At 45.2% G+C, this 26,686-nt stretch overlaps 1 protein-coding gene across 2 annotated transcripts in view; it reads right to left on the bottom strand.

The window, feature by feature from the left end:
* The window catches only part of INO80D (INO80 complex subunit D), a 52,299-nt gene extending 29,328 nt beyond the window's left edge, over positions 1 to 22,971 (bottom strand). Inside the window, exons 1-3 of one of the 2 annotated variants that reach the window (XM_044303703.1) lie at positions 22,205 to 22,971; positions 10,068 to 10,153; positions 9,732 to 9,978 (exon numbers count right to left, since the gene is read on the bottom strand). In XM_044303703.1, coding sequence (XP_044159638.1) covers positions 9,732 to 9,949 — 218 coding nt within the window. In that variant the 5' untranslated portion in view covers positions 9,950 to 9,978; positions 10,068 to 10,153; positions 22,205 to 22,971. The remainder of the gene's footprint in view (positions 1 to 9,731; positions 9,979 to 10,067; positions 10,154 to 22,204) is intronic. The other variant, XM_044303704.1, reaches the window with a different exon arrangement.
* Positions 22,972 to 26,686: the final 3,715 nt, after the last annotated feature.

Genomic DNA, 26,686 nt, shown 5'->3' on the forward strand with positions numbered 1-26,686 from the left:
AAAAAAAAAAATAATAAAAAAAAAAAATACCAATAGCCATTGGCTCCTGAACTAAAAAATATAGGAGCCAAATTAAATTTTTAGTCGCCAAATCGAAACCGAATCAAAATTTTGGTATTGTGACAACACTACGCCGATCAGATCGGCGTAGTTTCGATACCAAAATTTTGATTCGCTTTCGTCACCATAAAAAAAGTATTGCGATACTCAATACCACGCAAAAATAAAATAAAAAATAATGCGTGCATTTCGCATTTTATGAAACGTTTGGCCCATAATAGAACAGTCCTATCCTATTTTTTGGGGTGTCAAGGTGACCAAAAAATGTCGAATCGCATGGTTTTTATTTATTTATTTCTGTTACGGCGCTCACCGCATAGGATATATTTTTAAATAATGTAATAGTTTTTTCGGGCGCATTGCTGTATAATATGTTTATTTATTGTTTATATATTTTATATGTAAAATTGGGAAAGTGTGGGGGGGGGGGGGGAATTTAAAATTAATATTTTAGGGTACTTTCACACTAGCGTTTTTCTTTTCCGGCATAGAGTTCAGTCACATGGGCTCTATACCGGAAAAGAACTGATCAGGCATATCCCCATGCATTCTGAATGGAGAGTAATCTGTTCAGGATGCATCAGGAAGTCTTCAGTTCAGTCATTTTGACTGATCAGGCAAGAGATAAAACCGTAGCATGTGTAAAAAGTAACAAGACGGATCCGTCTGTCCGCATGACAAGTGGAGAGACTGATTCGTTCCTGCAATGCATTTGTGAAACGGATCCGCATCCGGATGCGTCTCACAAATGCTTTCAGTCACATACAGATCGGCGGATTTGGCGGGCAGTTCCGACGACAGAACTGCTTGCCGGATCACACTGCCGCAAGTGGGAAAGTAGCCTTAGTGTTTGTGTTTTTTTTTTTTTACTTACTATTAGCCCCCTTAGGGGCTGTAACCCTTGTCCTATTCACCCTTAGGCTGAGTTCACACGGGCGAGATTTCCGCGCGGGTGCAATGCAGTAGGTGAACGCATTGCACCTGCACTGAATCCTGACCCATTCATTTCAATGGGGCTGTGCACATGAGCATTTTTTTTCATGCATCACTTCTGCAATGCTTTAAAATCGCAGCATGTTCTATATTCTGCGTTTTTCACGCAGCCCTGGCTCCATAGAAGTGAATGGGGCTGCGTTAATAACGCATTGCATCTGCAAGCAAGTGCGGATGCAATGCGTTTTTCACTGATGGTTGCTAGGAGATGTTGTTTGTAAACCTTCAGTTTTTTATCACGCGCGTGAAAAACGCATCAAAACGCATTGCACCCGCGCGGAAAAAACTGAACAACTAAACGCAATTGCAGCCAAAACTGACTGAACTTGCTTGCAAAATGGTGCGAGTTTAACTGAACGCACCCTGAACGCATCCGGACCAAATCTGTCACGCTCGTGTGAACTCAGCCTTAGGCCCCTTCCGTGCGGGTGCAACGCGTGAGGTGAACGCATTGCACCTGCACTGAATCCGGACCCATTCATTTCTATGGGGCTGTGCACATGAGCAGTGATTTTCTCGCATCACTTGTGCGTTGCGTGAAAATAGCAGCACGCTCTATATTGTGCGTTTTTCACGCAAAGCAGGCCCCATAGAAGTGAATGGGCTGCGTGAAAATCGCAAGCATCCACAAGCAAGTGCGGATGTGGTGCGATTTTCACGCATGGTTGCTAGGATGAGTCTATTCACTATTATTTTCCCTCATAACATGCTTATAAGGGAAAATAATAGCATTCTTTAATTACAGAATGCTTAGTAGAAGGTCAATTGAGGGTAAAAAAAAAAAAAAAAAAAAAAAATAATGAACTCACCTCCTCCAATTGATCGTGTAGCTGCCCGTCTCCTGTTCTTTCTTCAGGACCTGTCAAAGGACCTGTGGTGACATCACTGTGCTCATCACATGATCCATCAGCATGGCAATGGACCATGTGATGAGCACAGTGACGTCACCACAGGTCCTTTGACAGGCCCTGAAGAAAGGATAGGAGACGGGCAGCTACACGATCAATTGGAGGAGGCAAGTTCATTTTATTATTATTGTTTTTTTACCCTCATTGGGGCACTGCGCCACCAATGTTTATCATACTGGGGTGTTGGGGGGGGGGGGGCGCACTGCGCCACCAATGAAGATAACTGACCTGTTAATACAAATACAGGAGGCAGGTGCCGGACTCAAATAGCCGGCACCCGACCTCTATGACAGGGAGCTACGATCGGCTGCATTTAACCCCTCATGTACCGCACCTGAGGGGTTAACTGCAGTGGATCGCAGCTCCCTGTCATAGAGGTTGGGTGAAGGCTATTTGATTCCGGCACCCGCCTCCTGTATTTGTATTAACAGGTCAGTTATCTTCATTGGTGGCGCAGTGGCCACAGCCCCTCCCCTCCTCCTCCCGTCTCTCTTCTTATTGGCGGCGGCAGCAGCACAGGGGGAGGGAGAGACTCCTTCTCCATTGCGCTGCTGAGAAGAACATCAGCGGCGGGGCAGAGAACTATCATCTCCTTTGCCCTGCCGATGTATTCAACTGCAGAGCTGCGGGTCTAGTCGCAAATGGCGACAAGACTAAAAAGTCTTGTCACCATTTGTAAATTCTAAGTCGCATTGGCGACCATTTTGGTCGCCATCTGGAGCCCTGTCACTTAAGCAAATGGCATTTTATCATGTAGAGAAAGCTAATACAAAGCACTTACTAATGTATTGTGATTGTCCATATTGCCTCCTTTGGGGGCTTAATTCATTTTGTAATCACATTATACACGGCTCATATACAGGGGTTACCACCACAGCTGCAGCGAAGATATGAGGTGGCCGGGACAAGAGCTGCTGAGCATGTGCGCCTATATGCACTCTCAAGGTTGCAGCCATCAGAGGCCGCCGCTTTTTCCTAAAGTGTGCAAGCACGACCACCTCTCCTGGATTGTACGGTGGTCATAACCCCCTGGAAACAAGCAGCGCGATTCATTCTTTCATATCAGTATACTCCAGCAAGGAGGCAATATGGACAATCAATAGATTTGTAAGAGCCTTGTATTCGCTTTGTCTGCATGGTAAATGCCATTTGCTGAAGTGAGACAACCCTTTTAAAGGCCCGGGCTACACTGCGACTTTTTGTAGAGTATAAGTGTGTGTGACTTTTGGATTTCAATATTTTGTGAGAGGCAAAGTGGCCAAACAAACTGCAAAATCGTCCATTTTGACTTTTTTCTCCATTTCAAATAAATATTTTATATTTAAATAGTATGGGCACGTGTCATGTTTATTTTTTTAATTGTTTATGTATTCATTTCTATTTTGGGGAAGGGGCCATTTGAATCTTTTTATTTTTTGTTTATATTTTTAAGAAACTTTAAACATTGGAGTCTATGACAATTACACATGCAGGCCCTCCATAGGAACTAATGTGCGTCAGCCTCGTATCACTCAGGAGGACTAAGGCTGCTGCACAATACATCTAACACCCCCTAGTGTGCGCTCCCAGCTTTTATCCTCACAGATGCCGTGGTCACATTTGTCCACAGCACCTTAGGGGTTAATTGTGCGCGATCGAAGTTAATCATAAAAATTGCGTACATTAGCCCCGGGTGACTACTGTTTAAAACTCGCGAGCAGGCACCACCTTTAACCACTTCAACCCCACTAGCTGAAACCCCCTTAATGACCAGGCCACTTTACACTTCTGCACTACACTACTTTCACCGTTTATTGCTCGGTCATGCAACTTACCACCCAAATGAATTTTACCTCCTTTTCTTCTCACTAATAGAGCTTTCATTTGGTGGTATTTCATTGCTGCTGACATTTTTACTTTTTTGTTATTAAATCGAAATTTAACGATTTCTTTGCAAAAAAATGACATTTTTCACTTTCAGTTGTAAAATTTTGCAAAAAAAACAACATCCATATATAAATTTTTCGCTAAATTTATTGTTCTACATGTCTCTGATTAAAAAAAAATGTTTGGGTAAAAATAAAATGGTTTGGGTAAAAGTTATAGTGTTTACAAACTATGGTACAAAAATGTGAATTTCCGCTTTTTGAAACAGCTCTGACTTTCTGAGCACCTGTCATGTTTCCTGAGGTTCTACAATGCCCAGACAGTACAAACACCCCACAAATGACCCCATTTCGGAAAGTAGACACCCTAAGGTATTAACTGATGGGCATAGAACTTTATTTTTTGTCACAAGTTAGCGGAAAATGATGATTTATTTTTTATTTTTATTTTTTTCTTACAAAGTCTCATATTCCACTAACTTCCACTAACGCCATGCCCCTCACGGAATACCCTGAGGTGTCCTCTTTCCAAAATGGGGTCACACATCTGGTATCGCCGTACTCAGGAGAAGTTGGGGGATGTGTTTTGGGGTGTCATTTTACATACACCCAAATGTCAACTTTGTATAAAAAAAAAAAAAAAAAAAAAAAATGGAAATGTTGTCTTTTGCCAAGATATTTCTCTCACCCAGCATGGGTATATGTAAAATGACACCCCAAAACACATTCCCCAACTTCTCCCGAGTACGGCGATACCAGATGTGTGACACTTTTTTGCAGCCTAGGTGGGCAAAGGGGCACACATTCCAAAGAGCACCTTTCGGATTTCACCGGTCATTTTTTACAGATTTTGATTGCAAACTACTTCTCACGCATATGGGCCCCTAAAATGCCAGGGCAGTATAACTACCCCACAAGTGACCCCATTTTGGAAAGAAGACACCCCAGGGTGTTCCGTGAGGGGCATGGCGAGTTCCTAGAATTTTTTATTTTTTGTCACAAGTTAGTGGAATATGAGAAAATAATCATTTTCCGCTAACTTATTTTTTTAAAAATTAAAAAATTCTAGGAACTCGCCATGCCCCTCACGGAATACCTTGGGGTGTCTTCTTTCCAAAATGGGGTCACTTGTGGGGTAGTTGTACTGCCCTGGCATTCTAGGGGCCCTAATGTGTGGCAAGTAGTTTGAAATCAAAATGTGTAAAAAATGACCTGTAAAATCCTAAAGGTTCTCTTTGGAATGTGTGCCCCTTTGCCCACCTAGGCGGCAAAAAAGTGTCACACATGTGGTATCGCCGTACTCAGGGGAAGTTGGGGAATGTGTTTTGGGGTGTCATTTTACATATACCCATGCTGGGTGAGAGAAATATCTTGGCAAAAGACATTTCCCATTTTTTTTAAATACAAAGTTGGCATTTGACCAAGATATTTATCTCACCCAGCATGGGTATATGTAAAATGACACCCCAAAACACATTGCCCAACTTCTCCTGAGTACGGCGATACTACATGTGTGACACTTTTTTGCAGCCTAGATGCGCAAAGCGGCCCAAATTCCTTTTAGGAGGGCATTTTTAGACATTTGGATCCCAGACTTCTTCTCACGCTTTCGGGCCCCTAAAATGCCAGGGCAGTATAAATACCCCACATGTGACCCCATTTTGGAAAGAAGACACCCCAAGGTATTCAATGAGGGGCATGGCGAGTTCATAGAATTTTTTATTTTTTTTTGGCACAAGTTAGCGGAAATTGATTTTTTTTGTATTTTCTCACAAAGTCTCCCTTTCCGCTAACTTGGGACAAAAATTTAAATCTTTCATGGACTTAATATGCCCCTCACGGAATACCTTGGGGTGTCTTCTTTACGAAATGGGGTCACATGTGGGGTATTTATACTGCCCTGGCATTTTTACCCCCCTGTAAGGCTCCATTCAGACGTCCGTATGATTTTTACGGATCCACGGATACATGGATCGGATCCGCAAAACACATACGGACATCTGAATGGAGCCTTACAGGGGGGTGATCAATGACAGGGGGGAGTGATCAGGGAGTGTATATGAGGTGATCACCCCCCTGTCATTGATCACCCCCCTGTAAGGCTCCATTCAGACGTCCGTATGTGTTTTGCGGATCCGATCCATGTATCCGTAAAAATCATACGGACGTCTGGAGCCTTACAGGGGGGTGATCAATGACAGGGGGGTGATTAGGGAGTCTATATGGGGTGATCAGGGGTTCATAAGGGGTTAATAAGTGACGGGGGGGGGGTGTAGTGTAGTGGTGTTTGGTGCTACTTTACTGAGCTGTCTGTGTCCTCTGGTGGTTGATCCAAACAAAAGGGACCACCAGAGGACCAGGTAGCAGGTATATTAGACGCTGTTATCAAAACAGCGTCTAATATACCAGTTAGGGGTTTAAAAAAAAAAAAAATCACATCTCCAGCCTGCCAGCGAACGATCGCCGCTGGCAGGCTGGAGATCCACTCGCTTACCTTCCGTTCCTGTGAACGCGCGCGCCTGTGTGCGCGCGTTCACAGGAAATCTCGGCTATCGCGAGATGAAGCACGGATGCGTCCAGGAGGAATGAATCAACCACCTTCCGGACGCATCCGTGCGTTAGGCGGTCCGGAGGTGGTTAAAGGGGTTGTCCCACTTCATCAAACAGCATTTATTATGTAGTAAGAAGTTAATACAAGCCACTTATTAATGTATCATTATTATCCATATTGCCTACTTTGAAGGCTGGATTCATTTTTCCATCGCATTATACACTGCATCGTTTCCATGGTTACAGATGAGAAGACCCTGCAATCCATCAGTGTGGTCGTGCTTGCACACTATAGGAAAAAGCACCAGCCAATCTGGCAGCTGGGACTGTAGGAGCGCACATAGACTGGTGTTTTTTCTGTAGTGTGCAAGCACGGCCACCACTGATGGATTGCAGGGTGGTCTGCAACCATGGAAACGGGCAGTGTATAATGTGATGGAAAAATGAATCCAGCCAGCAAAGGAAACAATAAATGCCATTTGCTGAAGTGAGACAACCCCTTTAACCCTTTCTACCCCTTTAACCCTTTCACCTTCCTTCCCAGGCCATTTTTTTGCAAATCTGACATGTGTCACTTTATGTGGCAATAACTTTGGAACGCTTTTACTTATCCTAGCCATTCTGAGATTGTTTTCTCGTGACACATTGTACTTCACGTACACACGTCATAAATTTGTGTCAATCTATTTCACCTTTATTTATGGAAAAAATCTTTTACATTTCAATTTCTCTGCTTTTAGAACAGAAAGTGTTACCTCATAAAATATTTATTACTTAATATTCCCCATATGCTGCTTTGTGTTGGCATCATTTTGTAAATGCAATTTAAATTTTTTTAGGATGTTAGAAGGCTTAAAAATTGTAAGAATTGCTTCTAAAATCCTAAGAAAAATTCCAAAACCCACTTTTTAAGGACCAGTTCAGGTCTGAAGTCACTTTGTGGGGCTTACATAGTGGAAACCACCCATAAATGACCCCATTGTAGAAACTACACCCCTCAAGCTACTCAAAACTGATTTTTACAAACTGTTAACCCTTTAGGTGTTCCACAAGAATGAAAGGAAATGGAGATGAAATTTAAAAATTTCACTTTTTTGGCGGATTTTCCATTTTGATCAATTTTTTTCTTTAACACATCGAGGGTTAACAGAAAGAACAAAACTCAATTTTTTTTACCCTGATTATGCGGTTTACAGAAACACCCCACATGTGGTCGTAAACTTATATAAGGGCACATAGCAGGGCGCAGAAGGAAAGGAACGCCATATGATGCCATGTCCCATTTTAAGCCCCCCTGATGCACCCTTACAGTAGAAACTCCCAAAAAGGACCCCATTTTGGAAACTAGGAGATAAGGTGCCAGTTTTATTGGTACTATTTTGGGGTACATATGATTTTTAATTGCTCTATATTAAGTTTTTAGTGAGGCAAGGTAACCCCCCAAAAAATGGCTGTTTTGGCACTTTTTATTTTTTACAACATTCCTCTGACAGGGTAGATCATGTGATATTTTTATAGAGCAGGTTGTTACGGTCGCAATGATATCAAATATAGCTACTTTCTTTGTTTCAGTTTTACATATGAAAGCATTTTTATTTTTTTAATTATGTTTCTGTCTCTGAACCCCATTTTTTTTGGTGCAGGTTTTTTTTTTTGCAGGAAGAGTTGACTTTTTTTTTGGTACTATTTTTGGGTACATATGATTTTTTTTTTTAATAATTCATTATTACACTTTATGGGGAAAGGTGACCCAAAAAAATTGGCAGTTTTGGCACAGTTTTCATTTATTTAATTTTTCCAGCGTTCACCTGAGGGGTTAGGTCATGTGATATTTTATAGAGAAGATTGTTACGGACGTGGCAATACCTAATATGTATACTTTTTCTTATTTAAGTTTTACAGAATAGCATTTTTTTAAGCAAAAATAAAAAATAAAAATAAAAAGGAGGTTTTAGTGTCTCCATTGTCTGAGAGCCATAGCTTTTTTATTTTTTGACCGATTGTCTTAGGTGGGTCTCCTTTTTTGGCGGGATGAGGTGACCGTTAGATTGGTATTATTTTGGGGGCATACGCCTTTTTGATCGCTTGGTGTTGCAATTTTTGTGATGTAAGGTGCCAAAAATGTTTTTTTTTTGTTTTTTTTTTTTTACAGTTTTTATTTATTTTATTATGGTGTTCATCGGACCGGGTGGATCATGTGATATTTATAGAGCCAGTCGTGGCGATACCCAATATGGGTGTTTTTTCTTTTTCAATTTTTTTTATTATAAAAAGGATTATTTTTTTTTTTTTTTACTTGAAACAATTTTTTTTATTAAAAACTTAACTTTTTTTTTTTAAACTCTACAATGCATTACAATACATCCGTCACACACTAACAGGTTGCCTAGCATCTCCAGGGCACCTACAGAAGGAAGGTCCCGATGCCGTGCAAGGCATAGAGCAGCTTCTGCACGGCATCAGGCAGCCTTCTCACCAATCGGGTCCCTACCACAGCAGCGCTGGGACCCAATGGGCAACATCACCCGCAGCAAAGCCCTTCTATGTCTCGGTCAGCACTGACCGTGGCATAGAAGGGATTAATGTGCTGGCATCTGTGTTTGCACCAATGCATATAGCAGGGGTTCGGCTAACGGGAACAGCTGGTCCCCTGCAGCTGATCGGACGGGAGCAGCTCCTGCATCCTCCTGATCAGCGGGCCGTAATAGTACGGCGCTGGTCGGGAAGGGGTTAAAGTCCCGACCACCGACGTATAAATTGGAATCTAAAGAATAGAACAAAATGACAATAACAGGGGTAATGCACTCTCACATTAGATTCTCGGTATTCTCTGTGTTTTGCACCCTGGCAACCTAGTTTTTTTCCATTGTTGCACTCCAAAAGCTATAACTTTCTATTTTTCTGTCAAGGCCATCAATACCAGATTGGGGGGGTCCTGACTCTCCACACCCGCATTGATTGGGGGTTTGAAGAGGCTGCTGTCCTTGTGCAGCCTCTTCATTGTACACATTGGTCCGTCTACCTTCACGCTGTATACTTGGCAGAGGCTGTGCAGGATATAGCACCTTCATAACATTCACATGAATGGGATAAGATTGCAATATTTTGCACAGCCACTGCAAAGTATACAGCATGAAGGTAGACGGACCAATGTGTACAATGAGGAGGCTGCATTGCTTGCCCCTCAAATAGCTATCTTTGGAGCGGTGACTAGTCAGATCCCCACCGATCTCATATTGATGACTTCTAATAATCTAAACTCAGAAAACCCTCTTTAACAGTAAGTTAAGTTATAAGCTCACACAACTTTGCAAATATCAAAGTGGACCAGTACTTTAGAGGCTGACCCACTTACCTACGGTCCTCTGATTTTGGGATGGGATTAGTGCAGCGCTGGCTGTTGTACTTGGCCACATATTCACATTGCTTGAAGGGGGCAGTCTTGTCCTCTAAAACGTGTCGGATACAGAAGGCGTAGCCGTTAAGTCTTCTCTGCTTGCAGAGCTTGGGACTGTAGGAGCATAGGGGCTTATTATCAACTTCAGAGAAGTGTATGTGTTTGCCTTCATACATCACGTGTCTCTGCTCCTTGTGAACATCAGCTGGAAAAACAACCAGGACAATGATAGGAGTCAACACTGGGATGTCCCGAGGGGAATAACCACATGCACCAACAAAAAGGACATCTTACCGGATCTTAAACTTTAGACATTTTATCTGCTTATTACGTGATGTGCCCCAGAACGAGACTTCTACAACAGCAAGCTACAAGGTTCCCTGCAAAAAGTGTCAGAACAGAATAGATCTTTATGCATTCTTCTACATTAAACCAAATTCAGTGGCATTCTGAAATACTATGATTTGGACACAGTTTCTCAGCAACAGATTGTCAAAGGTCTGTTTCCCACCAATCAGCTGCTTGAAGAGAACGCAGCGCTCGTATGAGCACTGCCTTCTCTTCACTGTTTGCTTGTTGACACTGCAGCAGCAAGCAGTGTCATTACATCTTCTATGCGTTTGTTACACTCCCATCCCCTTGAAGTGCATGTGATGGCGGAGCTGTAATGACACTGCTCGCCTCTGCGATGTGAACAGGGAGCAGGCAAACAGTGAAGAGAAGTCAGTGCTTGCAGGAGCACTACAGCTGATGGGCAGGGGTGCTGATATTGAGGACCTACCCTGAGGATGGGTCATCAAAATAGGAAACTGGACAACCTCTTTAACAACAATTCATACCAGAAAACTTGTATTGCAAGACCACGGAGAAGATGAGCTTGAAAGTAGTGGCGGTCAACCTCATCTCTGGAACGCTTGCCCCCAAACTCTGTTCCTCCTGGAGGCAGCAGCCCGAGGTGGTCAGGGCTACAGAAACGGCATAGCAGCTTGTGGTATACAGTTTGTTGCTCCCATATAAGTGAATAGGAGTAATGGAAATAAGGTAGCACAGAAAATGCATGGCACAACCCGCTCTGACCACCTCCGGCACTGTAACCTGGCAGGACAAAGACGGGGGACCCTCAATATCTGATGGGTGGGAGTCCGATTCTGAACTCCTCCTCCCGCCAATCAGTAGTGGTGGCCTAGGAGCAGCACAGTCACATTTATATGAAGCAGAGCCGGTACACAATGTACGGTACTGTGCTGTGACCAGGCCATGGTGCTCCCCTCATCACCTATACCAAGGAGAGGTCAACAGTATTTTCCACTTGATAAACCCCTTTAAAGGGAACCTGTCACCAGGATTTTGGGTATAGAACTGAGGACATGGGTTGCTAGATGGCCACTAGCACTTCCACAATACCCAGTCCCCATAGCTCTGTGTGCTTTTATTGTGTAAAAAAACAACAACGATTTGCTACATATGCAAATGAACATAAAAGAGTCATATCTTGTGTGACCAGAGAAGAGTCATTTTCAAGCTCTGACTCATCTCATGTTAATTTGCATATGTATCAAATCTGTTTTTATACACAATAAAAGCACACAGAGCTATGGGGACTGGGTATTGCGGATGTGCTAGCAGCCATCTAGCAACCTATGTCCTCAGCTCTATACCCAAAATTCTGGTGACAAGTTCCCTTTAATGTCACCTCAATCTGAGACATTAGTTTTCTCATGACATAGCTGTATAGGGGCCGTCCTTTTGCAGGATGGGTTGTAGTTTTTAGGGTAGATATTGCTTATAGGTTAACTTTTTTGTTTTTGTTTGGGGTGAGGGTTAGAGAATAGGACAAAATAGCAAATTCTCCATGCTAGAGGACTTGAAGCGAGCAAGACCAATTTCACACATGTGTAATACAGATCTCCCCAACTAATAGCATTATAAGGACCTAAGATGTTAGTTCAGGTCTTTATACTTGTGGTCAAGGTGGGACTTCATGGCCTGACACTGGAGAATGAAGGCTGTGTGAAGAAGGCCACAGGGCGCACCTACACCATCCATTCCTGACACATCAAACCCACCGGAAATTACCTAATTTTTCCAACAGTTTTACCAGGTGACCTGTACACGTGCTTCACCTTTTTGGTGTGGTTTTGCTCCCCTCCCCCCAAGTAATTATTACAGTCATGCACGCCTGTGTTCATATCCCTGTCGGAGGCTGTCAGGGGCTTCTCATGCGGATTCCAAGGCAGAACAGCATAGCATTATAGCCAAAGAGGTCCATCGGGCTCGGTAGGTGTCCTCATGAGATGGAGCCAGCACTTCCGTTATACAAATCTTTACGGAGTAAAAGCCATATGCGCTGTGGTTGTGGTCGTATTGTTAGTCCTAGTCACTTTGAGTAGGCAACATGGTAGTCTGAGGTTATTCACACAGTGGTGAATAATGTCCATCAAAAGATCAGAGAAAATAAGACTGGTCCTTTTTCATAGACTGACAGCCCCCATGGCATTTTAACAGCGGTTATTTCACAGCAAATGAAGCTTTAGGGTACAGCCGTGGAATATTTACATTTACAGTAGCAGCAAAACCCCGTCCACACTGGAATACGCACATAACCGGACATCCGAAATCTGCCGTATGTCAATTTATGTTGTGGACATCGTGCGAACTCTACGGCAGATCCACAGCGAACCGTTCACGTGCGGCCAGAGAAACTGATTGTGTAAAAATAAAATAATAAAAAAAAGCAGAGGGAAGGGGGGGGGGGGATCTTACAAGTTCTTGCAATACGTACCAACATTTTTTTTTTTTTATTCATACCTTCTCACTATTACATAAGAACTGCTCAGCTGTATGACGGATGAGGCTAGGATGTGCCGGCGACACGAGCAGCTGGAAGGCATCCCCCGCCCTTTGTTACTTTCAGGACGGCCCTAGGCTGGACACTTTATACTCGGGGGCCTTTATTCTGGTGCTGGCTAATTAGCCATGTAGTAATGGAGCAGATGGGCTGGTTGCTCCTAGGATCGATTGGGCGCAGGAACAGCACTGCTAACCCCACTGAATAGCAGCTGATACTAGTGGCACAACGCATTCTCTTCTCCCTTCCCCCGTCGCCTGTATACTCCGATTATAAAAGCCAGCAAGAGCTGAAAGAGCCCCCACAGCGACTTCATCGTCGGACAGTCACATACATGCGCAATTTCCATTCTTCCATCACAGCAGAGGCCGGACAGTCCTACTTCTTCCCTCACTCTTCCTTACAGCAGAGGAGCAGACTTCCTGGAGGCCTCATGCACACGCTGTAGCCGATACCGTGTGCGTTCTGCGGAACGGTCCTATCCTTGACTGTAATAGGGACAAGAATAGGACATGTTCTATTTTGTTACGATGTGCCTCTGTAGGACGTGTCCCATCAGGTGTGAAGCGGATCAGGACATATTGTAATAGATGGCGTAGGTCCTGTAATAACACAAGCCACGACACCGATGCATTCCCACGGCTGTATCCATACTGCAGTCCACAAATGGCGGATCCGCAAAATAAACGTTCTATCTTTTGTGGAACCGACATACGGATGCGGAAAGCACACAATGCGATCTATATGTCTGTTCCACAAAAGATAGAGCAAGTGTTATACTTTGCCGCCTGGACCGCATCAGTATTTTGAGGATTCGTGATTTGCGGTGTGCAAAATGGACATGTTGTATGAATGCACCCTTAGGTTCCATTCACACATCCGTATGTGTTTTGTGGATCCACAAAACACGGACACCGGCAATGTGCATTCCGCATTTTGCGGACCACACATCGTCGGCACTATAATAGAAAATGCCTAATCTCGTGGACATAAATAGAACATGTTCTATTTTTTTTTCGGGAGCCACGGACCGGAAGATCGGCGACGCACTCCGGAAATGCGGAGAGCACATAGTGTGCTCTCCGCATCCATTCCGTCCCCATAGAGAATGAATGGATCAGCACCCGTTCAGCAATTTGCGGAATGGATGTGGAACCATTATTATGGATGTGTGTGTGAATGGGGCCTAAGTATGAAATAAGCCTACTATATGATCAGTGCTTCAAGCTGCTGCTCTGTCCACTCCTCATGCTTTACACTGCAGCTATGTTGATTCTTTATACTGTAGCTCTGTCCACTACTCATGCTTTACACTGCAGCTATGTTCATTCTTTATACTGCTGCTCTCCTCATGCTTGCTTAGGCCGTGTTCACATTTTTGTCTTACATGTAACATATACAAAATAGTATACTTCAAACGGATACGTCAGGCTGTGATCACACCTCTGGTGAATGTTTCCAGTAGGCCACAAGTGACGGATCCGTACTGAGTATAATGGGATCCGGCCGCTTTACAGCATTAATGCTTTACCGCTCTATGCAGAGGTTCTTGTCAGGCCGTCAGCCAGCATTTATACAGGAGATCAGCATAGAGTAACAATACCGTACACACTTTAAGGCTACATTCACACAACCATGTGTATTTTGCAGTCTGAAAAATGCAGATCCGCAAAAAAATACGGATGACGTTTATGTGACATCCGTGTTGCAACTTTTTTTGCAGATCCATTGTAACAATGCCTATCCTTGTCTGTGAAGGTTCTCATTTATCCAGGTCATGGCATATCTGTAAAGAATAAATCAAGGCAACTGCCCAGTTATTCTTTACAGATAATGCCTATCCTTGCCCACAAAACGGACAGAAATAGGACGCGTTCGTTCTGTAGCCCTGCAAAATATATAGGACATTTTTTGTGGACCCATTGAAATGAATGGGTCCACATCCTATCCGCAAAAAAACAAACAAAAAATGGAACAGACACAGAAACAGAATATGTTGGTGTGAATGTAGCCTAAATGTAGGGCAAAAACACGATGCGAACCCTGCCTTACGCCTTGTGTACACGACCGTATCAGTTTCGCAGTCTGCAAAATACAGATGCGGTCTGTGTGCAATCCACATCTCCATGTCACAAAAGACTGAGCATGTCCTGCTCTGGTCCGCAAAACGTCTTCAATAGGTCCATTAAAAAAAATGAAGATTGCACACAGACTGCAACTGTATTTTGCGGATCCGTGAATTGCATCCAGATTAGATGCGTTTTTCACGCTAGCGAAGAAAAACTGAACACCACAAGACCTCCCAGCAACCATCGGTGAAAAACGCATTGCATCCCGATGCCTTCTGTTGTTCATGCAGCCCCATTCCCTTCTATGGAGCCAGAGCTACGTGAAAATGCACAAATAGAACTCTGAGATGATACGTGAAAAACCACGCTCATGTACACATATCACTGGGTGAGGGTTCAGACCGGATGCTGTGTGTTCACTACACGCATCACATCAGGACGGAAAACTCGCTTGTGTCAAAGAGACCTTACACTTTACGCCCCAGCTCCGTCCGCCCCTTACACTTTACACCGCAGGACTGATTGACAGCCGACTAAGTTCACCAGGAAGTTGCTGTATGTCGAGGAGATTTCGATTACAGCAAAGACAGAATAATAAAGTACAAGCGACACTGAACACAACCGAAAGTAAGATGCGGCCCGGCATTTGGCTCTGACAACAATTGCTATGGCTGTAAGGCCCTGTCCACACTGGTGTCACGGGTTCCATCATGGACATGGGAGGTCCGTTTTCATTCATTTTACAACAAGCCCTAGTGGTCCTATGCCATTTATTTAGCATGGGTCCATCCAGTTGCAGTGCTCCAGACTAAAAAAAATAAAACAAACAGGACCCATTGGCTCCTAAAGTGAAACATTTAGGAGCCATTTATTAAAATTTTAGTCGCCAAAATGAAAATATACATAATTTTAAAAAATACTTGGAGAAGATGAGACGCGGGTCACAGTGGTGAGCCAGCATGACATAACCTGTCATGTCGACCTTCACTTTCCTCTTCTCCTCCATTTGACCCAGACCTCCATGACAAATTCTTTCAGCCACATCTCGTCTCTACAGAGTTTGTTACAGACACTTTAGATTTTTTAATTTTTCCATCAAACCCTCCCTCCCCCATCCTGGTGTCCCCACAGTATCATCCTGCTGCCATTCCCAATACTGTGCCCATGGTGCACCCCAATTCCCCAGGTACTATACTGCTGAAAAAAATAGTGTCCCCCACTAGAAATAATGTACCTAGAGTGTCTACAGAAATTATAAATGCCACCTAGAATGCCCCCCAGTAATAATAAAACCTTAGATTAATTCCCCGCCCCCACATAGTAATTTTCTCTCACATAGTAATTACTCCCCCACTGCCCCCACAGTAGAAATATGCTCCAGAGTAGTAATTGCCCCCTTCATGGCCTTTAATGTCCCCCGCAGTGCCCCCCTCATGGCCTGTAATGTCCCCCCCAGTGCCCCCCTCATGGCCTGTAATGTCCCCCCCAGTGCCCCCCTCATGGCCTGTAATGTCCCCCCCAGTGCCCCCCTCATGGCCTGTAATGTCGGCAAAAATAAAAAAGCTAAAGTCTTACACTGACCTGTGTCCTTTCGCTGGCACTCACAAGCTGCTGACCGGGATGGTGCGATGCAGACGGTGGTGGACCATGTGAGAAGAGCAGTGACGTCACCACAGGTCCTTTTGCTCCTGGGCATCAAAGAAGAAGAAAGACGACAAGCCGGGCTGCGTGAACAAGTGGATGAGGGGAGTTAAATTATTATTTTTATTTAACTCCTCCATCCCTAATTTACTTAGCATTCTGTATTAAGAATGCTATTATTTTCCCATATAACCATGTTATAAGGGAAAATAATGATCGGGTCCCCATCCCGATCGTCACTTAGCAACCATGTGTGAAAATCGTACCGCATCCGCACTTGCTTGCGATTTTCACGCAGCCCCATTCACTTCTATGAAAAACGCACAAAATAGAGCGTGCTGCGATTTTCACGTAACGCACAAGTGATGCATGAAAATCACTGGTCATGTGCACAGCCCCATAGAAATAAATTGGTCCGGATTCAGTGCGGTTGCAATGCGTTCCCCTCACGCATTGCGCCCGTGTGAAAGAGGCCTTACACAGGGAAAATAATCAGCTTGTGTAAAAGGCCTAAAGAAGCGACATAAACCCAGACCTGTTCTTATCACATGAATTGCACCAAACGCACGTCCACACAGAGAACGTACGCCGCAGGTTCTACAGCAGAGCAGCAAAGGGGACAGGAACTGAACAAATCTCACTGCGTAAAGGACATGTGTATCAAAGTGTGGAGACCGACCAGCGGAGCAAATTGTAACCCCTCAGCAGGTCACTTTATGCTGCGGATTTAACCCTCGGCAATAGACAGGGTGAAATTTGCGGCTAGTCTGTAACTCAAGTGGATTCTGTCACAGTTTTCGTCCTGTGTGGACGGACCCCAAGGCCTCGTCCACATTACCGTTTTTTCATTGACACATTTTCCACTGACAGCACACATACCCATTGACTTAAATGTGTCTGTTCACATTTCAGTATTTTTTTACTGACGCTAGTAAAAAATCACGGAGACTTGCACTACTTTGATCCATGATGCCAACCAAACACGCCCATAGAAGTCTATGGGTCCGTGAAAATCACTGATACGCATTAATTTCAGCTGAGCAATGTCAGTAAATTACGGATGAGACACGGATGGTAAAAAAACGGACACACGGACTAACCAAGCATCCTTCACGGATAATACCCCTTACTTTTCATTTCACAGATGTCACACTGACACGGAAATGAGAATGAGGCCTTACAAGTGGGGCAGTTCCAATAACAGGCATGCTCAGCTGCCAGCGCTGTGCATCCCCTGCCATGGACAGAATACATAAGCCGTTCATGGCAGCGTCAATGCAAGGTAATACAGGTCCTTCTAAAAAAATTAGCATATTGTGATAAAGTTCATTATTTTCTGTAATGTACTGATAAACATTAGACTTTCATATATTTTAGATTCATTACACACCAACTGAAGTAGTTCAAGCCTTTTATTGTTTTAATATTGATGATTTTGGCATACAGCTCATGAAAACACCAAATTCCTATCTAAAAAAATTAGCATATCATGAAAAGGTTCTCTAAACGAGCTATATACCTAATCATCTGAATCAACTAATTTACTCTAAACACCTGCAAAAGATTCCTGAGGCTTTTAAAAACTCCCAGCCTGGTTCATTACTCAAAACCGCAATCATGGGTAAGACTGCCGACCTGACTGCTGTCCAGAAGGCCATCATTGACACCCTCAAGCAAGAGGGTAAGACACAGAAAGACATTTCTGAACGACTAGGCTGTTCCCAGAGTGCTGTATCAAGGCACCTCAGTGGGAAGTCTGTGGGAAGGAAAAAGTGTGGCAGAAAACGCTGCACAACGAGGTGACCGGACCCTGAGGAAGATTGTGGAGAAGGACCGATTCCAGACCTTGGGGGACCTGCGGAAGCAGTGGACTGAGTCTGGAGTAGAAACATCCAGAGCCACCGTGTACAGGAAATGGGCTACAGGTGCCGCATTCCCCAGGTCAAGCCACTTTTGAACCAGAAACAGCGGCAGAAGCGCCTGACCTGGGCTACAGAGAAGCAGCACTGGACTGTTGCATGTCATTCGGAAATCAAGGTGCCAGAGTCTGGAGGCAGACTGGGGAGAGGGAAATGCCAAAATGCCTGAAGTCCAGTGTCAAGTACCCACAGTCAGTGATGGTCTGGGGTGCCATGTCAGCTGCTGGTGTTGGTCCACTGTGTTTTATCAAGGGCAGGGTCAATGCAGCTAGCTATCAGGAGATTTTGGAGAACTTCATGCTTCCATCTGCTGAAAAGCTTTATGGAGATGAAGATTTCATTTTTCAGCACGACCTGGCACCTGCTCACAGTGCCAAAACCACTGGTAAATGGTTTACTGACCATGGTATTACTGGGCTCAATTGGCCTGCCAACTCTCCTGACCTGAACCCCATAGAGAATCTGTGGGATATTGGGAAGAGAAAGTTGAGAGACGCAAGACCCAACACTCTGGATGAGCTTAAGGCCGCTATCGAAGCATCCTGGGCCTCCATAACACCTCAGCAGTGCCACAGGCTGATTGCCTCCATGCCACGCCGCATTGAAGCAGTCATTTCTGCAGAAGGATTCCCCACCAAGTATTGAGTGCATAACTGAACATAATTATTTGAAGGTTGACTTTTTTTGTATTAAAAACACTTTTCTTTTATTGGTCGAATGAAATATGCTAATTTTTTGAGATAGGAATTTTGGGTTTTCATGAGCTGTATGCCAAAATCATCAATATTAAAACAATAAAAGGCTTGAACTACTTCAGTTGTGTGTAATGAATCTAAAATATATGAAAGTCTAATGTTTATCAGTACATTACAGAAAATAATGAACTTTATCACAATATGCTAATTTTTGGAGAAGGACCTGTATAATCAGTACTGGGAATGCCACCGTTCACACTGCATCGCAGTAGCTGCCCAAGGCTGGAGTTGGGAACATTTCCCAATGGAAACCTCGGGCACAGGATAGGGGATAACTATTAGATCGCTGAGGGTCCTACCACTGGGACCCCCACTGATCATGAGAACAAGGGCCTCATACCCCCTGCGGCACCCCTGAAATAAACAGAGCGGACAGTCAGGCATGCGTGCTCTCGCTCCATTCATTTCTATGGGAATTCCAGAGATTGTGGAGCGCCATCCCTCGGCTGCCTCATAGAAATGAATGGAGCGGCCACACGCATGCCTGACTGTCCGCTCATTTCAGGGGGGCTGCAGGGGATACACCGATCTTATAGTTATCCCCATCCTGTGGTTAGAGGATAACTTAACGTACCAGGAATACCCCTTTAACACTCTCCAATGGACCTCATGCATACAACTGTATTTTTGTTTCTGCTTCCGATACGCGTTCATTTCTACGGGGCCACCAAAAATGCAGACAGCACGTGACCGTCATCCGTGTGCTGTCCGCATCCGCGCAGCCGGACGGCACTTCTACAACAGGACACAGACGGTCATATGCAGGAGCAGTTATTGTGGGGTCCTCGAGACTTCCGGGACAGTTTAACAGCACTATAGTCCATACTGGGCTCGTCACCCAGCTTTCCCAGACTCCGGAATACGCTGTATACACAGTATCACTAGGTAATGCTATAGAGGAGAGCTCTGGGCACTGAATGGCGGTTATACTGCTCATCACCCAGCTTTCCCAGACTCCATAATACGCTGTATACACAGTATCACTAGGCAATGCTATAGAGGAGAGCTCTGGGCACTGAATGGCGATCATACGGCTCGTCACCCAGCTTTCCCAGACTCCAGAATACGCTGTATACACAGTATCACTAGGCAATGCTATAGAGGAGAGCTCTGGGCACTGAATGGCGATCATACAGCTCGTCACCCAGCTTTCCCAGACTCCAGAATACGCCGTATACACAGTATCACTAGGCAATGCTATAGAGGAGAGCTCTGGGCACTGAATGGCGGTCATACTGCTCGTCACCCAGCTTTCCCAGACTCCAGAATACGCCGTATACACAGTATCACTAGGTAATGCTATAGAGGAGAGCTCTGGGCACTGAATGGCGATCATACGGCTCGTCACCCAGCTTTCCCAGACTCCAGAATACGCCGTATACACAGTATCACTAGGTAATGCTATAGAGGAGAGCTCTGGGCACTGAATGGCGATCATACGGCTCGTCACCCAGCTTTCCCAGACTCCAGAATACGCTGTATACACAGTATCACTAGGTAATGCTATAGAGGAGAGCTCTGGGCACTGAATGGCGATCATACTGCTCGTCACCCAGCTTTCCCAGACTCCAGAATACGCTGTATACACAGTATCACTAGGTAATGCTATAGAGAAGAGCTCTGGGCACTGAATGGCGGTCATACTGCTCATCACCCAGCTTTCCCAGAGGCAGGTACCCAAAGGTCAAGTGATTATCAGAAGAGGGCGACTCGAGGACTCCTAACATACTGATGTGTGGGGGTCATTCTTTATGGAGTAAAGGTAGATGAGCGGCGCACATTTAGTCATCCTATGGCGCCAGTCTGTTGGCAGGACCCCTGTGTACACGGGGAGATGAGCTGCAGAGAACGATGCGTTTGAGGGTCCAGTCACGCGACCACTTCTGATTTTTTGCAGGTCAGATGCGGACCCAATAATTTCAGCTGTGTGCTGTCCGCATCCGTATGTTCATTCAACGGCCCCGCAAAAAAAAAGAAAAAAATATATATAATAGAACACATCTTATACTTGTCTGTTTTGTGGGACATGCCGATCCCATCCGTACAATGCAGAATGCATCTACGCCGGTATCCGTGTTTTGAAGATACGCAACTTGCCAACCGCAAAATAGATACGTGGTGTAAATATCCCTTAGACCCCTTGCACACGACTGTATGTATTTTGCAGTCCACAAAAAACGGATCCGCTAAAATTAAAGATGACATCCGTGTGCATTCAGTATTTTGCAGAACGGAACAGCTGGCTCCTAATAGAACAGTCCTATCCTTGTCCGTTATACGGACAATAATAGGACAAGTTATATCTTTTAGCGGAACAGAAACACGGAAACAGAATGCAGACGGAGTACATTCCATTTTTTTTTTTTGGGAGGAACCATTGAAATGAATGGTTCTGCATACGGTACGCAAAAAAGAAAAACGGAACGGACACGGGAATATACATATTCATTTGTGTGCAAGAGGGCTTCGGCTCAGCGAGCTGATGGAGGAGGGGACACAGGTACTGACCAGGAGTGAAGCCGGGAGGAAGACCCCATGTCCTTCATCCCATCAGCAGCCTGCCTTAGGGCATGTTCACATAGAGCAGTAGAGGGGCAGATAAAACTACATGAGAACCACACTAGCTATGAGGTGGTTATGGTTTCTACCACAAACTCATTAAAAATTGCCTCAAAACCGCACTTCAACTGCTATGTGTGAACATACCCTAAGCCTGTTCTCATCCAGAGGTGACAGATGTCCTGCACTCCGCAGGTACACAGCATTATCCTGCCGCAGCAGTACCGGAGCTGGGTATACACTAATGCATCACACCGCGTTCACACCTGACGGCCAGTACTGCAGTGCGTCCCCGGGATAATACCGCAGCTTATACACGAGTCGGAGCCCATAGCAGAGGCTGCGGCTTCTGCCGGGACCGGGGCTGAGACATCCCGTCCTCCCGGGGAGACCTCGGCCCCGAACCGGCTAGTCTCTCCTACATACCGGCAATTACCGGGCCGCCGCGCGCCACAACCTCCCCAAAAAGTGACGGGGCAAAAAGGGGAAAATCGGTAAAATTCCCTGCCCCGGCCTAGTGAGGCCTGCAGGATCCCCAGCCTATCCTACAGTCTATGACCGGCATCAGTGCGCCGCCAGCCGGCACCAGAGCCTCACTGCAGGCCGGGGACTCGCCTGTGGCCCTGTGTTCTCCACTTACCTTTCAGCTTTTTTTTCTCTCCTCCTTTCTCCCCCCTTTTCTGTTTGGCTGTCAGATCCCAGGACCTCCCCAGCCGGCTGCGATCAGGACCGGGGGCGCTGTGTCTCCCTGGATCTCCTCCTTCCAGCCAGGACACCCTGTAATAACTGTACGATCCGAATTAATTTCTACGGGGGGGTGTGAGGAGGAGGAGGAGGGAGGGGTGGAGGTCATAAAATATCTGGTAGTAGGAGAGCAGGGGGGGTCGGCGCCTGGGAATCCCCGCATATATTCTCCGGCAGGAAGGCTGGGCTGCTCCTACTGCCGCAGCCTCCTACAGCACCACTACCGGCGCCCAGAGGACATGACAGCGGGGCCGCCGCTCTGCCCTCCGACCGCTCCACCATCATGGAGATCCTCCACCCAGAAGTCTGCAGACAGCTGACGGACTGCTGCCACCCTGCAGGTACCTCATCACCTGTACCACCCCGGCCTCCAAGCGTCTCCCTGTCATGGACTTCTGATGGATTTCATGGATAAACTGCGCTCCAGAGGCCTCCAGTACTGTCCTCCTATGTCCTGTACTGTATTGTACTGTACTGCTATACACTGTACTGTCGTGTACTGTTATACACTGTACTGTAGTGTACTGCTATGCATTGTCATGTACTGCTACATACTGTACTGTCCTGGCTGTACTATCATGTACTGCTATCAGTGTCGGACTGGGGTATCTAGGGCCCACCAGTAAAAAGATTTGGGGGGGCCCACCATACCGTACAGTCGAATATAATAAATAAGTTAACAAGTTTTTTATATGAACATAGGCTGGTTGAGGTGTTGTACATTGAATATATGTATGTAGTACAGTAAATCTTATGTGTTCTGTGCCACTTGTGCAGGGGGTGGGAGACTAGGGGCCCACTTTGCTCAGGGGCCCACCGGGGGATTCCCCTGTACCCCTGTGGGCCAGTCCGAGCCTGACTGCTATACTGTCCTCCTATGTCCTGTACTGTACTGTATTGTACTGCTATACACTGTACTGCTATACACTGTACTGTCGTGTACTGCAATGCATTGTCATGTACTGCTACATACTGTCCTGGCTGTACTATCATGTACTGCTATACTGTCCTCCTATGTCCTGTCATGTTCTGCTACTTCCTGTACTGTCCTGTCATTAAGTGTTCCTGCATGGCAAGACCACTTACTGTTATCTCACATATATATTCTTATTATTATAACCAAATTTACCACCCTAAGGCTGAATTCACACGTACGTGAGATACCGGACTGGCATCCTGCTTATGCTGCCGCTGCTGTACAGTAATACACTCGAAAAGATCATACGAGTGTATTACTGTACTGCGGCGGCACAAAGCGCACGGCGTTATAGCGACCAATGGCGCTGTGCGCTCCTGCACTAAGCAGGATGCCAGTCCGGTATCTCACGGACCGTGTTCCACGGACGTGTGAATTCAGCCTAACTCCTCCCACGGTTTTTACACTACATAGACAGCAATATACCGAAACGCTGAATGGTTCACAAAATATCGGCTTTTTGTGGCAAAATGGGTCCCATAGGAATGAATGGCGGAATGTTCAAAACTAGAGTGGGAGCTGAAAAGTCAGGACATGATTTCTAAACTGCCACCTCTCCCTCATTCTCAAGCCCACCTACACAAATCTTATATCAAAACGTTCAGCTATCCCTGCTGCCACTAAAAATGTCCTCGGCTAAGCCATAGTCCTGATAGTTTTCACAATTTGACCATTTGTTTGTAACTAACGCCGCTCATTGTCATTCATTGTAACTCCACTCTAGCCACCTCAAATTTGAAGGGCAATTTCTAAACTGTGACTGTGCCTTAATTTTTTAATATTTCAGAGACATACTATGCATCAAAACGTAGGTCTGGGTCTTGTGATTCTCACAATATAAAGCTCTTCGCTGTAGGATTTATAGGTTTTAAACTTCAACCATTTGAAGAAGGGCAACCGCCAGTGAAGTGAGCAAGATGGAACAGTTTGTTTTTAACCGCTCTTCTCTGCCCTTGCTGTAGAGTGAGTTGCCATAGGAACCCAGGTGTGTGAGCAGCCAGCAGAGTGACAGAAGCTAGAGTGTGAGCTGAAAAATCAGGACATGATTTCTAAACTGCCACCACTCCCTCATTGTCAAGCCCACCTATACAAATCGGCTGCTAATGTTTTTATAAATGTATGTTTTACACATGATTTATAAAAACACATGATGTACAACTATGTCATGAAAGTCAGTGACTTACCACATCTTGATGTAATAGTACGTCATGGATAACTCTGGTCACCGCTCCGAATCGCGCAGTGACCGGAGTAAGCTGACTGCACTATTCGTCAGTCAGCCATCTTAGCTGAGGGAGACAAGGCGTTTTTCCGCCCCCCTGCAGCCCTGATCGCTGCGATTGGCTGGCTAGTGAAGACCATCACAGCACTGGCAATGTATGGAGCTGCAGGTGGGCTCGGCTAGAGGTGGGAGGGGGCTGATGACATCAGCCCATGTCTCCTCCTAGGTCAGGGAGGGGACACCAGACACAGGTGTTCCTTCCCAGGGATGTGCTGCTTGTTGTCGGCTGGGACTTGTGGTACTACCTCATAAATCACTGCTTTTCATTCAGAGCTTTTCAGAAGAAGAAGAAAAAGAACAACATCTGGAACAGCTGTAGTGATCTTTGGCTCATCTGCAGCAGTTTCACTTTTTCTGTGTGCAAACTGTGTTTTGTTTTTTTGTGTTTATATATGTGTGTGTGTGTGTGTGTGTGTGTATGTATATGTGTATGTGTGTATAAATATATATATATATATATATATAGCGCCGGTCAGTACTGTCAATTACTGGCTGCGTCTGCTCAGGTTTAGTGCCTTTTTTTTTATTTTTGTAAAAAAAGAAATCAGTTAGTGCTAGCTAGATACGGTGTGTGTGTGTGTGTGTATATATACCGTATTTTTCGCCCTATAAGACGCACCTAGGTTTTTGAGGAGGAAAATAGGAAAAAAATATTTTTAACCAAAAGGTGTGCTTTTGGTGGGTTTTGAATTAATGGTGGTGTGTGCATGACACTATTATGGGTGATCTGTGGATGACGCACTGTCATGTGGGGGACCTGTGGATGGCACTGTCATGTGGGGGACCTGTGGATGGCACTGTCATGTGGGGGACCTGTGGATGGCACTGTCATGTGGGGGACCTGTGGATGGCACTGTCATGTGGGGGACCTGTGGATGGCACTGTCATGTGGGGGACCTGTGGATGGCACTGTTATGGGGGACCTGTGGATGGTTCTGCTATGGGGTGGGGGGATCTGTGGATTGAACTGTTATGGGGGGGATCTGTGGATGACACTGCTAACAGTGTACCCCAAAATACACCGGCCCTCTGCTCACCGAATTATTTATAAACATGAATCCTTATCCTGTTATTAAGTTTAACTAATGGTGCGCTCTCCCATGTTGCCATGTTCCCCTCTATCCCCACAGCACTTACGAACAAGCTTCCATAGCTGGCAGAGCGGGCGGCAGCAGTAACGTCACTCACTGATGTCGCGCGCCTGCTTCATTCAGTGAGTGACGTTACTCCTGCCGTCCGCTCTGACTGCTATGGAAGCTTGTTCGTAAGTGCTGTGGGGATAGAGGGGAACATGGCAACATGGGAGAGCGCACCATTAGTTAAACTTAATAACAGGATAAGGATTCATGTTTTTAAATACTGCTGTGAGCGGCAGGGCCCGGGGTAAGAGTACAGTGACTGCACCGGGCCCCACCCCTAGTTTCGGACTCCAGCCCCTCCTCCCCTGGCTTATACATCGCAGTCTGCGATTTAAAATGGAGGGGGAAAAAGTGCGTCTTATGGGGTGAAAAATGCGGGATATATATATATATATATATATATATATATATATGTCAATTTTAGTTAGTACTAGTTCAGATTTTTGAAATCACACACGTGCCTTCTGCATGCTTGGGTCCTGCACCTGCTGAGCACCGGTCAGTACTGTCAATTACTGACTGCGTCTGCTCAGGTTTAGTACCTTTTTTTTTCTAAATGTTTATCTTCTTTTTTTCATCATAAATATTATTTTAATTAATTCATTACAAGTCCCGTCATGTGTTAAATCACTACATACACCCCCCTGACGCTTTTCACTTTACATACACCAATAAAAAAAAAAATGTCCAATTCATCCCAGAGAATGTACTCCGCTGAAGAGGCATATGCCATCCTTGCCTCTGAAACGGAGTCTGCAAGTGGGGGAGAAGAGGATGCCACATTCCTCTACTCCTTCATCATCGTCATCCGGTGATGAGGGACCCTCAAGGAGATGCCCCAGGAGAGATGAAGTAGCCCCCCCCAGTGATCCCCTATGGTGCACACCACCTGAGGATTATGAGCCCCAAATTCCAGAGTTTGTGGGAAACTCTGGAATTCAGATTGACTGCACGGGCTTCACAGAAATAGATTATTTCAAA

This window comes from Bufo gargarizans, chromosome 8, assembly GCF_014858855.1.
Source record: "Bufo gargarizans isolate SCDJY-AF-19 chromosome 8, ASM1485885v1, whole genome shotgun sequence".
NCBI classification, from domain to species: Eukaryota; Metazoa; Chordata; class Amphibia; order Anura; family Bufonidae; genus Bufo; species Bufo gargarizans.